General features: G+C 49.8%; 1 protein-coding gene across 1 annotated transcript in view; it reads left to right on the top strand.

Moving 5' to 3' along the window:
* The first annotated feature begins 7,050 nt into the window (after positions 1–7,050).
* LOC116835240 (scavenger receptor cysteine-rich domain-containing protein DMBT1-like) overlaps positions 7,051–17,557 on the top strand; it is a 633,172-nt gene continuing 622,665 nt past the window's right edge. The window contains 5 exon segments of the mRNA XM_075071250.1: positions 7,051–7,165; positions 7,500–7,829; positions 12,777–13,100; positions 14,162–14,469; positions 14,629–14,649. Coding sequence (XP_074927351.1) covers positions 7,051–7,165; positions 7,500–7,829; positions 12,777–13,100; positions 14,162–14,469; positions 14,629–14,649 — 1,098 coding nt within the window.

Raw genomic sequence — 17,557 nt, 5'->3', positions numbered from 1 at the left:
TGACCCAGACTGTGGGTTCCACCAGAAGGGAAGATCACTGAGGTGAGCAAATCCGCCAATAAGCGTAGGACCCACCAAGGTAGAGGAGGAACTTTGTCACAGCAGATGATCTTGCCATGACAATCCAAACATCAAACCTCCGTGACATTGAGAAAGAAATAACTGAGCGCCTCCAAAATATGGAACAATATTTCCAGAAAGAGAAGCTCAAACCAAACCCTGGAAAAACAATAGTAAGCGCATTTCATTTTGATTATAAGAGTGCGAAAACCTGTGTGAAAGTAGCTTTCTGTGGTGAAAATGTGCAACATGATTACACTCCAACATATCTCAGAGTGAAACTTGACTGAACTGGCACCTTCCATGATCTTCTCGAGAAGGTAGCTACAAAGATAAAAACAAGAGCCAACATAATCCAGGAACTAGCAGGCACAACCTGGAGTGCATCAGCATCAATGTTGTGAACATCTGCAATAACACTTGTAGATTCAGTAGCTGAATATTGTGCACCAGAATGAAGCAGATGCAGCCACACATGACGTGTGGATACCCAGCTAAATACAGTGATGTGATGCATCAAAAGAACCCTTAAGTCCACTCCAACACCATGGCTACCTGTCCCGTCTAACATCACTCCCATGCCAACATGCTGAACTGCTGCAACACTCCATGAAGCTCAGTGAATCCAGGAAAACAGATGTTTTTCTATTCACCAAGCTTTAACAATGCCATCCTCCCCCACCCCACAACGTCCTAAGTCCTGCAAGCCTTTCTGGGAACGTTCCTTTAGCCTCATACAATCAGGCTATGATCAGAAGGAGGCTTGGAAAGCAGATTGTACTAAACAATTCTTAAAAAGAAGCACATTGTGCCAGATTCCACACACAAGGTCCCTGGGTTTGACCTTCCATGGTCATCGGATATCTAATGCACAAATGGAAAATCAAGGACTCCCCAGGGTGTGAGTGTGGTTCCCCACAACAAACCATTGAACATATCACTACCTACTGCCCAATTGATAAATATGAAGGAGGTGTTACTGCAATAAATTCTGCTTCTCCTGATGTAGCCATTTGACTCAATTAATCTCAGGTGAAATTGTAGTTGCTGCTTTACACCAGCCACAGGAAAGAAGAACTGTGACATGTCTTTCAAGTACTTTTCTATATACCTGGAAAAATAGTCCATGATGACCGGGTAATGACAGCCGCTGAATTTCCATAAATCTGCAGCTAGTCTCTTCAAGGTCTCTCTAGCAGAAGTGTTTGTACACTGTATAGTTCAACATTGTCTCTTAAATTGATTTTTACTGGATCTCTTTTTGAAAGCCCAACATCACAAGAACATAAGAACAGCCATACTGGATCAGAGCAATCATCCATCTAGCCCAGGATCCCATCTTCCAGTAGTGGCCAATGCCAGATGCTTCAAAGGGAATGAACAAAACAGGCAATCGTCAAGTGATCCATCCCCTGTAGTCCACTCCAAGCTTCTGGCAAAAAGAGGCTAAGGACCCTCAGAGCAGTTGCATACCTTCCCATCCTGGCTAATAGTCACTGATGAACCTATCCTCCACGAACTTCTCTAGTTCTTTTTTTGAATCCTATTAGAGTTTGGGCCTTCACAACACCCCCTGTCAAACAGTTCCACAGGCTGACTTTGTGTTATATCATCAAATCATCCAGTGAGTTCTTCCACCTTTCTCACTAAGCCTATCCCAGCTGCCATACTGCGGCTGAGAAGATTGTTGGTCTGTGGTTCTTTGATCCTGTGCACTCTGAATGCAAAGCTTTTGTCTTAGTCAATTGTTTCTATGGTGAACTGGCCCATGCAGTTTAGAATATCTCCAGGGCTAGTCACAGCTGTGTCAGGTGACTTCAGCTCTGGGAGGGGGTGAAGGGGATTGTTAGTCCTTTCTGAGATGCCTGAGACATCAGCTCCTGAGTCAATTTGCTAGTCAATTGTCTTTCCATGAATATTCAGATTCACTCTTCAGTCAGGCTCTATGTCATCACAAGTGATGGATTCCAGAAACAATGGCTCTTGATTGTCTGTAATCTGAGTCAGCTCCGCAACTATTTTGATGCTGCAAAGAGCTGCAAAATGTCCATATTTCATGCACATATTATACCGTGTGCCTCTGGCTAGACATGCATCACCTCTTGGGCTAGGGCATTTTCTTTGTGCACGTAGGCCGGGATTTGTCCCTCCTAGTCTGGGTGTTCTATCTCCTGGCCTCAGGGGTTTTACCACTCAAATATCTGTTTATAGCTTCTAAGGCTACAGCTACACTAGAGAGTTTATAGCAGTGGAGTTGCAGCGATGCAGTGGTGCTGCTGTAAGCTCTCTAATGTAACCACTCTGAGCAGACGGGAAAGCTCTCCTGTTGGCTTAACTACTCCAACCCCGTGAGCAGCAGGAGCTACATCAGTGGGCGAGCTTCTTCTGCCCACATAGCGCTGTCCACACCGGTGCTTAGGTCAGTGTAACTTACATTGGTCGGGTGAGATGGGGGGCTTTTTCAGATCCTGGAGCAACATACGTTATAACTGCAGCAAGTGCTAGTGTAGACATTGCCTAAGCTAGTTTCATGTTTTTCAAGTTGCTCCTGCTTTGGGTTCTGTTGTTTGACTAATTCAGACTGGTTTGCTATTTGAATAGCTGGGGCTAGAGTTAAATCTCTCTTCAGTTGTAGCTACTGTGAAAGGATTTTATCTGTTAGCCCAGTAGCCAGCTTGTCTGTGATATTTTCAGACTTTGCATTCCCAAAATCACAGTTTTTAGCCTATCTGTGCGGAGCTCTTATAAAACATTCAAAACTTTCCCCGGGTTTTTGAGTTCTCTGGTGAAAACAAGCTCTTCCATAAGCTGCATTTCTCTGAGATATAAAGTATGCATCAAACATAACCAGACCCCTTTCATAGTCACCTTTGTGACTGTCTTCAGTAACGTGAAAGGATTTAAAGATATGCTCTGCCTCCTTCCCATAGCCGACACTAAAGCTCTCCAGTTTCTTTGTGAATCTTGGCAGCAACGTGAAATTTTGTTTCCAGTGTGTCCATGGTGAAGTTTGTGAAAGCTGAAGTTCTCTGGGACACTGAAGAGTGGCCTGGTGACGAGATCCTGCAACATTTGTAGCTTTGTTCCTTCTGTTTTTGTTCTTTGTTTACTTCAGACACTGTCGTGTTTTTCTGCCCAGACATGGACTGGTCACAGAGTTTGCTTTTACACATCAGGGTCCTTTAATGCTCTGCCAGATATGGCTGAGGTTAGCTTTAAAAAAGGTATTTTACACACATCACCGCCTAGTGGCTGAGCAGTATAATACAGTTTAGCACTGCATTACACAGCATGTGGGGCTGTCACACTCCAAGTTGGGGGGCAGCCAGGCTGGAAGGGAGCAGGGTGTGGGGGTCCTTCAGAGGTGTAGGTGGCTCGGTTTGGAAGGGCTGGTGCAGCGTCACTGGTTCTGACATCGCTCACCAGGTCTTCTCTTTTGTCAGCTACTTAGGGCTATCCGCACTTGAAACATTACAGTGGCAACTTGGTAGCTGTAGCACTTCCGTATAGATGCTGCCAGTGCTAACAGCAGGTGCTCTCCTGTCGGTGCAGGCAATCCACCCCCTGGGAGTCAGGAGCTAGAGTCAGTGAAATATGACGTGCAGCTGAGGCAGGGGAGAGCTCACTCAGGCCACTGCTTACATCAGCCAGTGTTTGGAGATCCCTGAAACGTCCAGCCAGGGGGACAGAGACTTACCTCATGTCTTTGCTTTCTTTCAGCTTCCGTGACAGGATTCTCCATGGCAGGTAAATATGAACATAGGCAGAGGGTGGGGGGGGGTCTGTCCGTGTGGGGGGGTACATGCTGTAGTGTGCAGCTATCTCATAAATTGAGGTGGGGAAGGGCAGAGATAAGGTTATTTAATCTAGTGGTGCAAATATAGAACTGGAGGCCTGGGTTCAAGTGCTGCCTCCACCAAACTCACCCTATGGTCTCAGCCTGTCACTTCCTTGCATGTGCCTCAGTTTCCCCACCAGTGAATTGTTAACAAGGTAGAGCACAGGACATCCTGGCTTTCAGGCCCCAGTACAAATACCCAGGCCACCCAGCATCTCAAAGGCTCACCCTTGCTCAGCAAGTCTGAGCGACATTTGGGCTCTGTCAGTTCCTGGCTGGGCCACTTCAGTCTGGGATATGATCTGCCTCAACAGATATGTTTTGCCTTTGGCTATTGCTAGACCCATTTCAGCTCACCTCTAGCTGCAACTAGTGCATGGCCCCGACCTTTGCACCGGGGCACTGTGACACCAGCTGGGGCCTGCGGAAGGTGTGGGTGAGGTGCCAGGAGCTGGGCTGCCATGGTGCTGTCACCACAGAAGGATGCTTAGTTCAGCACGGGGCCAGCCCTGTCTGTCTGGACGCTGTGGAATATAGAGAAGCTGAGTCTGCCCCAGTCAGGGCCAGTGGAAGCTTTGGGGGAACAGAACTACAACCCTGTGAGGCTGCTCCTGTTGGCTCTGATCAGGCAGGGGCATCCGGGCGCAAACGGGGAGGGAGCCCAGGCAGGGGCAAAAGGCAGCTTGGTCTCCTGACCAGTTTTGCCCTTTGCCTCTCGGCTGGGAGCCGCTCAGACTGAGGGCTGGGCTGGGCTGCACACACCTGTCCCGTCATGGAGGGGAGTTAACCCCAGCAGCTCATTTCACATTTTGGGCATCAGAGAGAGGCAGTGGCTGCGACTTCCACTCACTACCAGCTTGGACCCAGGGCCCCAGAACGCCCCATGCCTGTTCCCGCCATGTCAGCCACTGCCCCTCCTTCAGCTGGGGCCAAACAGGAACTGGTGCCCTCTGGGGAAAAGTCCCAGGTTTCCTTCCCTCAATGTACTGTGTCAGCTCATCCCCCTCACACAGACTGTACTGGAGCCAGTGTCCCCTGGGGGGAAAGACCCTGTGTCCCATTCTCTATCCCATGAGTCAGCTATTCCCCCAGCTCTGGGGCTGGATCAGAACTGGGGACCTCCACAGGGGAACCCACCAGTGTCCTAGTCTCAGCCCCCCTAAGCCAGCCAGTCTACCACACTGGGACTGAATGGGAGCCAGAGCAAACTATATTCCTTTCCTCTAGCCCATCACTGAGTGTTTATCCCCATGGGGTGTTTGCAGACTCAGGCATCCCAGAACTAACTCAGCTCCGACTGGTGAATGGCCAGAGTCGCTGCGCTGGGAGAGTCGAGGTGCTTCACAACCAGCAGTGGGGAACCATGTGTGATGACAGCTGGGGTTTAACTGAGGCCAGAGTCATGTGCGGGTAGCTGGGCTGTGGAACGGCATTATCAGCCCCACCTGGGTCTCAGTTTGGACAGGGAATTGACTAGATGAGATGAGGTAAACTGCACAGGGACAATGCTGCCCTCTCCGAATGCAGGCCTAGGCTTTGCGGAGACAATAAGTGTGACCAGGTGGATGATGCTAGTGTTGAGTGCTCAGGTAAGCCTCATCTCTCATGTTAAGGTGGATGATTAAGGGACCAGATTAGGAAGCTTTCAGTGCAGCCTCTGGTTCCCTGTCTGAGTTCCCATGCCCCAGTGCAGTGCTATGGGCCTGTACTGAAGGGAGAAGGTTGGGAACACAGTAGGGGGTGCTCTCCCCTAGCAGTCTGGGATGAACCCAGTCCTCCTGCTGGCTGATAAAAGGTCTGTGCTTCAGGGTATGGGCTGTCGCCTCACAGTCCGTGATGCTCACAATTCCACAAAGCGGAGCTAGGGAGCACGCACTGCAGAGGGTGGTGTGTGGGGCACAGGGAGAGGCCCTCTCCCCGCTCTGATCTCCCGATCCCACACCCTTCTGGTGCAATGGGGTGCTGGGTAAGCATGAATCCCAGCTGTGGGATTTGGTGTCAAACAGAGCTTGCAGCTGCTCCTGGGGACGAGAAACCTAGGTCACTTTGTCAAGAGCTGGGCTAATAGCTCAACCATGCTGGACAATTTGCACCACAGATAATTACCCCTGAACCTCTAATGCCCCCCAAAGCTCTAACTGGATGAACATTTCCCCCTACTTCCTGTCATGCACAGTCACCATATTTCTGAGCCCTGATTCTCAGCTGCCCTGTCCGACCCTGAAGTGGCAGCATGTCAGTGGAGGGGACTGAGCCCTTGACATGCAGTGGCTGTGGGAGGAGGCCAGTCACACCCATCAGTGGTAGGCAACACATTGATCAGCATCACTTGTGATCAGATGCACAGGAATCTCCTTGAGTGTTTATTGCATTTGCAGGGAGTGGGGCTGGCGCTCAGCAGAGGCTGCTCTCCCTGCAGATTTATGCGTAGCCACAAGGCCTCAGGTCACGTCTAAGGGCCTTGCTGCAGGGAGCAGTTTGGTGACCACAGGAGGGGGCTGCCCTCTCTCAGAGTCAGTGCTGATCCCAATGCCCCCACGTGGTGCCAGGGCACTGTGCTGCAGGCTGAGGTGCATACGTCACTGTGAGAGCCCCTCTCCCACCTCTGCTCACTCTGATCCCCCCACCCAACTACAGCACTCTGGGTGCTCTGTGACCAGTGAGTTCTAGTCAGACTCAATTGGTGTCTTATTTTGAGGAGATGAGAAGTTTGGTTAGTTAGGGGAATAGCTTTGATGTCCTCTGCTTAGACATATGCCATTTTCCTATGTGGTGTAGTTACAGCCATGTCGGTCCCAGGATATGAGAGGGACAAGGTGGGTGAGAAAATGTAATTTATTGGACCAACTTCTCTTGGTGAGAAAGACAAGCTTTCCAACCACACACAGCCCAGACCCAAAGAAGAGCTCTGTGTGAGCACCAAAGCTTGTCTCTCTTGCCAACTGAAGCTGAGTCAGTAAAAGACATTACCTCACCCGTGTTGTCTGTCCAGATTTCTAAGGGTTGGGGGTGGATAATCAGCTGAACAGGAACTCCCAGTCTGACACTGTGACCAAAAGGGCTAATGCAATCCTGGGATGCATACATGGGAAAACTCCAGTAACCGTAGAGAGGTTATTTTACCTCTGTTGTTGGCACTGGTGTGACCGTTGATGGAATCGTGTGTCCAGTTCTGGTGCCCACAATTCAAGAACAATGCTGATAAATTTAAGAAGGTTCAACAAAGAGCCATGAGAATGATCAAAGGATTAGAAAACCTGCCTTGTGGTGAAAGACCCAAGCAGCTCAGTCTGTTTAGTTTAACAATGAGAAGGTGAAGGGGTCACTTGAGCACAGTCTGTAATTACCATCATGGGGAACAGAAATGTGATAATAAAGGACACTTCAATCTTACAGGCAAGTGATTAATAAGATCCGATGGCTGGAAGTTGAAGAGAGACAAATTTAGATTGCAAATAAAGTGCAAATTTGTAACGATGAGGATTACTAACTGTTGGAACAGCTTGCCAAGGGCTGTGGGAGGCTATACATTTCCCAGCATCACTAGTAATCAGATACTCAGAAATCTCTCTGAGTGTTTCTCCCTTTGCGTTGTTTGCAGGTTCAGCCATTCCAGATCCAGCTCCGCTCCGACTGGTGAACGGCCCAAATCGATGCACCGGGAGAGTTGAGGTGCTTCATAACCAGCAGTGGGGAACCGTGTGTGACAACAGCTGGGACTTACATGATGCCACTGTCGTGTGCAGGCAGTTGGGCTGTGGGACAGCATTATCAGCCCCAGGGGAGGCCTGGTTTGGGCAAGGATCTGACAATATCTGGCTGGATAAGACTAACTGCACAGGGACAGAAGCTGCCCTCTCTGAATGCAGGGCTAGGCCTTGGGGAGACAATACGTGTAACCACGTGGAAGATGCCGGTGTCAAGTGCTCAGGTAACCCTCATCCATGTCATAGACTCATAGACTTTAAGGCCAGAAGGAACTATCATGATCAATTAGTCTGACTTCCTGCACCTTACAGGCCATGAAACCTGACCAACCCACTCCTGTACCAGACCTACTTCTTTTATTTATAAAACCTGCTACTATTGGTTTTAATTTCCTTTGCAAGGTGCAACTCTGCTTGGTTTTTGGCCATTCTCAATTTATTCCTGTATTTTCTGACATCTGAGAGGTAGCTTGCCTTGCTGATCCATCCCTTCTTCCACTCCTTGTAGGCTTTCTGCTTTTTCTTAATCACCTCTCTGAGATGCTTGCTCATCCAGCTAGATCTGCCACCATTCCCTACAAAATTTTTCCCCTTGCTTGATATGCAGGCTTCAGATCCTTAATTTTTTCAGTTCAATCCACTTCCCTAACTAATGCCCTTAATTTTTTTAAGTTAGCCCTTTTGACATGAAGGACCCCAGGTGCAGATCTGTTTTTATTTACCCTTCTGTTTAGTTTAAACTGAATTAAGTCATAATCATTCAAACCAAGGTCATCCCCTACAAACAGTTCTTCCCTGAGGGCCTCACTACTCACCAATACCCAGTCTAAAATCGCATCACTTCTTGTTGGTTTGGTGACTATTTGGTGAAGATATCTGTCAGCTATCACGTCCAGGAAAATCTGGGCCCTACAATTATTAGTAGCATTCTATTATTGTTATTAGTAATAGTAGCAATCTATACCTGGGAAGTTAAAGTCTCTAATAATCTCTCGATTCCAAGTAGTATTTATTTAATTAAAAACATTAAAGAGGTTTCTATCTGTATCCAAATTGGATCCTGGGGATCTGTAACATACCCCAAGCACTATCCCAAAGTGATTTTCCCTCAAAGTGATTTTGACCCAAACAAACTCTGCCTTATCCATTCCATCACTTCTAATTTCTTTCCAGTCTACCTCATCATTAATATATATACAGCTATTCTATCACCTTTACCTTGATTTCTGTCTTCGCTGCACAGCACATACCCTTCAATACCTGTACTACTCCACCGTGTTTTTGTTATCTTTATAAAATCTGGTTTCACTTCCTGCACCAGTAGGTCTAGTTTCTCCCTTTTGATACCCAGACTCCATGCATAGGTGTGCAGACATCTTCCTTCTTTCTGCCTGGCACTGCCCAGGTTCCTCACCTACTTAGGTACAGTCATTCTACCGCCGGTATGGCCTACCTGACTGTTAATATCAAGGGTATCAGCACCTAATGCTCTTAATGTCCATTCCCTACACACCGTTCTTCCTTTCTCCATTGCTCTATCTTCTCTTATTTGATTTTCCTCCCGCTCAATGTTAGAATCAGGCATAGTGATTACATGAGCATCTTCCCCGAGTTCCTAGTTTAAAGCTCTTTTAATCAGTTGTGCCAACCTCCATCTCATAAGCCTGTTTCCTTCCCAACGCAGGTGGAGTCCATCCTGAGAGAAAAGTTCTCTGACCGTGAATGCCTCCAAGTGGTCAAACATCCCAAACTCTGCTTATAGCGCCACTGCATGAGCCATCTGTTGATCATCATCATCTTGTCTCGCCTTCACTCTCCTCCTCTAGGGACAGGTAGAATCCCAATGAAAAGTTCCTGAGCCTCCATTTCCTTGGGTCTCCCTCAGCCTAGCATAGCTTCCCTTGATGCATTCCAGTGAGAATTACAGTATCATTTGTTCCCACATGAAGGACAATCAATGAATTCTTTCCAGCTTCCATTAGGATCCTCCTCAGCCTCTGGTCCACATCTTCATTCCCATCAGACAGCACACCCTGGTGTTCTCCAGATTAATTCTGGTGACAGACCCATCTGTTCTCCTTAGTAGGGAGTCACCAGTCACACAGACCTGCCTCTTCCTGCTGATGGTGTGATTTTCCGACCTTCCTTCAGTCCTTTCTGGCTGCAAGGCCTCTTGTCTTTGGGTCTCCCCTGCAATCTTCAGTGAGTCATCTTGTACCCTTCTGGGGCTCCAAACTCTGGCTATAGCCATTGACTCTTCCCCAGTTCTTAAAGGACTAGCCACACTTTTCTTTTCCTTCCCGTCCCATCTTCTGTTGCTGCCTGCCATGCCTCTTCTTCATTTCCTAACTCAACAGACCTGGTCCTGAGCTCTATTTCTCCTTCACTAACCCGTCTTTTCCTCTGCCTGGTTCTCATAGTCCCATGCTTTCAATGGTCACTTTCCTCACCCAGCAGTCTCCCCTCAGAGTTCTTCAGCCCAGCTTTCATATGCAAGTCTTGACTTTTCCCTTCAGCTTCCCCTTGCCTTTGCTCCAACATCTGCCCTTTGAAACTCAACCATTGTTTCCACCTACACCTCCAAACCTCTCATCTCCTCTTCCATCAGCTCCAACTGGTGTCACTTCATACAAATTACACTTTTTCAGCTACCCTCTCTAGCATAGTGTATTTTCTGTAGCTTCCACATCTTCCATTACTTGGGTCACTACCACTGCTGCCACTGAACATGGAATAGCCTTCTTGCTTAAATCATAACAGGAAAAAAAACACCAAAACAAGCAGGGCCGGCTCTAGCCATTTCGCTGCCCCAAGCACATCGGCACACCATGGGGAGCGCTCTGCCACTTGCCGATCTTGCAGAGAGTCCACTGGTCCTGTGGCTCCAGTGGATCTCCCGCGGATGCTCCACTGGAGCGCTCTGCCGCTCGCCAGTCTAGCGGCTCCAGTGGACCTCCCGCAGGCGTACCTGTGGATGCTCCATCGGAGCCCCGGGACACGCGGACCCTCCACAGGCATGCCTGCGGGAGGTCCACCAGAGCAGTCTGCCGCCCTCCCTGCAACCGGCAGAGCGCCCCCCATGGCATGCTGCCCCAAGCACGTGCTTGTCGCACTGGGGCCTGGAGTCGGCCCTGAAAACAAGCCCAGAATGTCACATTCCCTTTCCCCAAACTCCCCTAACAAACTCCTACTCAGACTGTGTCAGATCTGTTTGCCAGCCCCTCCTAATGCTGCTCTACGCTGTTGGCTGGCTGCTTGGCTGCCCACAAAACTCACACACTGCCCATAAGGAACAGCCTCTACACTCCCCAGGGAGTGCTGTGCTGCAGGGAGGGATGTTGGTATTGTCACAGTTCAGGGTAGTTACACCTGTATTCCCGCTCCAGGGTCCACCAAGGACACCTCCTTTCAGGCTTCTGGCTTCGCAGCCATCACCACTCTTGGGCAGAGAGCCATGTCTCTCTCCCTTCACACTGGGATATTTCCAGGTTGCACAACCCCTGTTTATACCATGACTTTCCCCAGCAAGACCACCTGAAGAGGTCTTCTTGCCTTCTCTTCAGAGACTAATAACAGCATTATTGCCCACAATTTATACTTAAAGTAAAAGAATTAGAGAGAAAACATATTAAAACTAATACAAGAGCCTACACTCATGCTAATAAACTAAGCAGAGATCACCCCAACATGGGCTTGGGCAGGAGCTGTCCTTCAGTCCCCACCTTGGAGTTTTCCTGTTGCTACAAGTTCATCACACCTGTTCCCTGAACAAGAATTCAGACCTCTTCAGCCTCAGCAGACCACCTTCTTCCAAATCTTCCCTAGGCATTGGAGTTCCTGTCCATTTGCTGGGTCAGGAAGGAGATCCTGAGTCAGTTTAAACACAGGTTATTTATCCCGAACTCCTTTCTGGTCTGCTAGAGGATCCAGTCTCACCCTTGGAAGAGATGATGAATGGGTGATCAGCCAGCCAATGGGTCCCTTCCCCAGGGTCAAGCTCCAAATGGCTGAGAACCAGAGGCATCACACTAGCTTACCCCCTCCTCCTAGATGGGTTACAAACAATCTCACACAGAAGCAATTGTCTTTTTAACTCATTGGACCCCAAAGGTATTCAACTTACTTCAATAAGGCATATGTGAGATATTGCAGGACTATCATAGGTGTCTTTCTAGGGGACTTTCTCCCCTCTGAGTAAGTGCTGACCTCAGTAACCAGTTGGGTTGCTGATGGGTGATGTACGTTAAGGGAGGTGTGAGGGTAGCTCCATACGGGGACATGTCCGGCCAAAGGGATGGGTGTGAGTCAGCAGGAGGCGCTCTTCCCTCTTGCTCACTTGAAGTCTCAATGCAGCAGCATAGCCCCGGGGATTGTGTGCTGCAGACAGTGCAGTGAGTAGTTCAGTAGTGGTGCTCTCCTCTCAGAATCAGCAATGAGCCCATGATGCCAGATAGCCATTGGGGAACTTGTGCTGCAGAGACTGGTCTGGGTGACTCTGAACATGGAGTTCTCACCTCTCAATCTTTAGTGACTTACGCACCCAGAGTGGTGCTGGTATCCTGTACTGCTGGGGAAAGGGGGCATCCATAGACAGTCCTCTCTGTTCTGAGTCAGTGATGACTTAAAAACCAGAGTGTGGTACTGGAGTTGCTTTACCACAGGGAGTGGGGTGGTCGACTGAGTAGGGGGTGTTCTCTCCTCTCTGTCATTGGTGACTCCAATGGTCCAGTATGTAGGGAGAGGGCAATGTGTGTATGGAGTGAAGAGTGTAGTGTGGAGCTGTGGCAGGTGTTTTCCCACCTGAGTCATCCCAGATCACCCTGCCTCACTGCAACACAGCAGGGTACTGCGTGGCCACAGATCCCACTGGATAGATTTGGAGTCAGCCTGGCCCTAGAGACACTCACGGGGTTTATAAACTTTGGGTCAATTAATCAAGAGCTGGGATCTTAAACCTGTCCTTGCAGGTTTTAGATTCAGGTAATTAACCGTTGGACCTTTAACACAGAGCAGATGTCAGTATTGGGCTCTCAGGTAATCCTTATCCAGTTCACATCCTACATGGCACTAGATAGATCAGTGGGTGGGGCTACCTTCTCCAGCATAACTCGTGATCTGGTGCACAGGAATTTCTTTGTGTGTTTCTTCCCTGGGGGTGTTTGCAGGACCAGCTGATCCTGGCATGGCTCCAATCCGACTGCTGAATGGCCCCAGTCGCTGCGCTGGGAGAGTCGAGGTGCTTTATAACCAGCACTGGGGAAGCATATGTGATGACAGTTGGGACTTATATGATGCCAGAGTTGTATGCAGGCAGGTTGGCTGCGGGATGCCATTATCAGCCCCAGTTGGGGCTCGCTTTGGACACGGATCTAATGCTATCTGGCTGGATGACGTTCACTGCATAGGGACAGAAGCAGCCCTCTCCGAATGCAACATTAGGCCTTGGGGAGACCATAACTGTAACCACACACAAGATGCCAGTGTTGTGTGCTCAGGTAAGTCTCATTAACATTGCATCGGACCTGGCAGGATGGGGAGCAGTGCTGCAGAGAGGGTTGTTGGTGTCTTTCTGGGGGCCCTCATTCATCTGAGTCAGTGCTGACCTCAGTGGCCAATTGCTTTACTATTAAGTTATACACATTAGGGAGGTGCCGGGTGGCTCATTAAGGGGCAAGTTCCTCTCTGACGCCGTGCCCAAGAGATTTGCAAGAAGGCCTGTGTTGGCAGGAAGGTTGTGTGTCAGTCTGTCGGCAGGGGGGATTTTCCACTGGACTCCATTCAAAGGTCAGGACTCCATGGCTGTGCTGGGGGCACTGGCATGCGGGAAGCAGGATAGTGTGTTAAGGTCTCATTAGAGGAATCTCTCCTCTCCAGTCCATGATGACCTCAATGCCTCAGCATCGTACGAGGCACACTGTGCTGCCAGGTGTGGCATTGCTGGCAAATCAGGGGGCACTCCATTCTGATATTGCCACTGTGTGAAATTCCAGGGTGCTGTGCTCATGGGGCACCCTGGAGCGAAAAACAGGGCTTAAATCAGCCAGAGCTGTTGTGAGTTGAGTTTCAGTAAATATTTTCACACCTCCACCTCCCAAGTTTTTATAGCATGTTAGGGGAGGGAGGGATCCAGGAAATACTCTATAAGAATTTAACCCCTGGCAAAAAGTGTTTTCTCACCTGAATCAGCAGTGATCCTCCTCCATCGCTACAGCACAATGGGGCACCGTGTGGCCATAGATCCCCCTGGTGAGATTTGGTGTCAAATGGAGCCTGCAGCTGCTCACAAAGAGGGTCCCTTTGGTACAGTCAAACCCTTAACCTCCATCATTTGAGGTGATTTTAGAATCTTGTTAGTATCCCTTAAATCTCTAACCCTGCAGCCATGGAGAAGATGCCATGTCAGGTGCTCAGGTAATCTTTATCCATCTCACATTGTACATGGCACTTGATCCGTCAATGGGAGGCACTACATTCCCCAGTGTCAATAGTGATCAGATGCACAGGAATCTCCCTGAGCGTTTAACAAGTGTGGTGTTTGTATCTTTCCTCATTACAGACGTGCAAGAGCTCCAGCTGGTGAATGGCCCCAGTCGCTGTGCTGGGAGGGTTGAGGTGCTTCACAACCAGCAATGGGGAACCGTGTGTGATCACGACTGGGACTTACAGGATGCTGGAGTCGTGTGCAGGCAGCTGGGCTGTGGAACGGCATTATCAGCCCCAGGCGGGGCTCAGTTTGGGCAAGGATCTGATCCCATCTGGCTGGATGATGTGCACTGCACAGGGACAGAAGCTGCCCTCTCCAAATGCAAGGCTAGGCCCTGGGCAGACAATAACTGTAATCACGGAGAAGATGCCAAATGTTGTGTGCTCAGGTGACTGTAGCGTTTTATTTAAATTGAATGAATGGTTCTGTGTTAAATCATGGTGGATCTGGCTCCCATTGCTGCAATTTTAATATCAACAGCATGAGAATCATGCACAGGTCAATGCTATACTATGCTCACATACACGAAGATCTCATAGAGTTGGGGGGATCTCTTACCTGCTGGCTATTGTTAGAAAGATAGTTCCTGCTGGAGTCTTCCCTTTGATCTTCCCAAGGGTCTTCCCACTGGAGCCCAATCAGAGAACCTTATTTAGTCTGTTGTTATGACCACATCTACACCTTATGTATACAGATGAGGGCATCAACCCTTCTTTCCTTATTTATATTTCCACACCCCATGAATGTTGGGGTGCCCCATTTTTCATAGGCTGCTTGTTTTGTTCCCCTTATTCTGATTAGCATCAACCCACAATACATGTCCATGGTAACCTGCAGTCAAAGCAGGACATCCCCTCACCCCACAATCAGGTATCTTGCGGTCTGTACAATCTAGATGGACACCTTACAACATATTTCCAGAACATGACTGTAGGTGTGCGTGGCCATCCCTCCCTGTGTAACTCAAGGGGAGGCCACACCCCCTTGCTGTCTCATTCCTAGAATAACAATCTGGTAAAGGGGGAATTAGCTGTCTCTGATGCCTAGGCCTGTGAGTTGAGCTGGGTAGTAATCAGCCTCTGGGCTCAAGCCCACAGGCAAGTGGAGCCCCAAACAGTCTAGGGCTCTGGCCCTCAGACAATGCAGAGCAATCAGTAGTCTAGGAGCCCAGGCCTCGGGCAGGGCAAAGGAGCAATCACTCTAGGAGCCCAGGTGCTCAGACAGGGTGAGCACCAAACAGTTTAGGGAGTTCTGACCTCCAGGGAAGGCAGAGCTGTGAACAGTCTATGAGCCCAGGCCCTTACGCACAGTGGAGGAGTAAATAGCCTAGGGGCTCGGCCCTCAGGCACGGCGGGGCACCAAGCAGTCCAGGGGCTCGGCCCTCAGGCACGGCAAAGCTATAAAGGGTCTAGCATCTGAGCTCCAGTGGTTGGTAGACTCACACAGGCCTCCTGGCATACAATGGGGATGCTGCCCCTGGGGGTGGGGTGGCAGGGTGTAGGGGGACCCGGGCTCCCCTGACTCCATCTGGTCCAAGCCCGAGCCCTAACGGCAGCAGAGTATTCCACCATCGGGTCAGGGCCATCCAGCTGCAACACACCGACCTGGATCCAGGCAGCAATGCAGCTGAACACGAGTCAGCTGTCCCTGGGCTACTTCCTAGCCTCCTTTCATGGTATACCTGGATCCCGGAGTCATCCAGTGTCTCCCGGGGTACACCACTGTAGGTGGTCCCACAGGTTCCTCGGTGTCTGCAGTGGTGGGATGCTCTGGAAGCTGAGGAAAGTCCTCAGGGTAGCCAAGGTCCTCCTCAGCATCCCACTCCTGCAGCAGGGGAGAAGCATCTGTCTCCCTCCGCAGCTCCAGCCCAACTGAGCTGCATCTCCCGCCTTTTATACTTCCTGTTCCTGTCCCTCCCCTCTGTTTCCAGCCGGATGGCCGTGGACTTCCTGGTTCCACACGCCAGGGGGTGCATAGCCACACCCCCTTGCTACAATGACCTATTAATATTGTAAACTTTACTGGCATAGGACTATTCTTAGGTTAAGATTCCTTAAGCCTGATGCCTGGTGTGACTAAACTAAAACTTTACAGGTCTTAGCCTGTAGGTCTTGCATTACTGCCATGCTTTACTTACACACCGAATGCACACTCACCACTCCTAAACGTTTGTTAATTTTATAATCTTATTGCAGCCTACAGCTTCAACTTAAATCTATTTATCCCCCAGTGAGTGCATCTGAAATAACACGAGTTGACCATAACACTAGATAATACAAAGATAAATGAATGACAAAATGAACTAATTGGCTACGTAACCCTCCTACAAGGCATATGTGGGCACTATGCTGCAGGGAGGAGGTTAGTGTCTCTCCAGGAGGCTCTGTCCTTTCTGAGTCAGTGCTCAGCCCAGGGCCAAAACTGTCACAAGGAGACCTGTGCTGGCAGGAAGGATGTGGGTGAGACAGAAGGGGGCTGTCTTCCTTTTGGCTCCATTGAAATCTCAACACCTTTCTGTGCTTCAAATGCTGCAGTGAGTTGTCCAGCAGGTGATGCTTTCCCTTCTAAGACAATACTGACCCTGGTGTGTCAGTGAGTGACTGGGGGAGTGGTGCTGCGGGACATGGGGTGGGTGACTGAGCAGGTTCTGCGTTTCCCTTTCTGTCATTAGTGACCTCAGTGTGGTGGGAGAGGATAATCTGTGTGGGGGACATAAATGAGTAGTAGAGGTCCTGTGACAAATATTTTCTTCTCTGAGTCAACCCAGATCCTTCTAACAAACTACAGCACAATGGGGCTCTGTGTGGCCACAGATCCCATTAGGTTGATGTGGAGTCAGGCTGGCCCTTCAGGTGCTCAAGGGACTAGAAATTTGGGGAAACTTGATCAAGCGTTGAGCTTTTAAACCAATGATTCCTGATGAGTTATGCAGCGACTAGTGCAGCTGGCCCGGAGACCACTTGAGCAGCTCAGGCATCCCCTGGGCCAGCCACACCGGCTGCTGCTGGGCAGTCTTGGCCACTGCGCCCCCCTCGCCCAGCAGTAACCGGGTGTGGGAGAGGGTAGGGGTTGGAGTGTGGGAGTGGGTGAGGACTCTGGGCAGCGCTTACCTCAGGGGGCTCCCCGGAAGCAGTGGCATGTCCCTTAGCTCCTAGGCGGAGGCGTGGACAGGCAGCGCTGCGCATGGCCTCCACCCACAGGCACCGCCCCTGCAGCCAATGGGAGCTGTGGAACCACTGTTGGAGGTGGAGGTTGTGCGCAGAGATCCCCTGGCTGTGCCTCTTCCTAGGAGCTGAGGGAATGTCACCACTTCTGGGGAGTCCTTTGTAGCCGGGTAGGGAGCCTGCCAGCCCTGCCAACCCCTCCTGCAGCACCTGCAGCACCCCCGGGCCATCCCCCCACCCAAGATTTAGTCAGAGGTATATGTTATAAGTCTTGGACAGGTCACAGGCCATGAATTTTTGTTTA

Source organism: Chelonoidis abingdonii, chromosome 11 (assembly GCF_003597395.2).
Source record: "Chelonoidis abingdonii isolate Lonesome George chromosome 11, CheloAbing_2.0, whole genome shotgun sequence".
Taxonomy (NCBI): Eukaryota; Metazoa; Chordata; order Testudines; family Testudinidae; genus Chelonoidis; species Chelonoidis abingdonii.
This window is presented reverse-complemented; position numbering and strand designations above follow the sequence as displayed.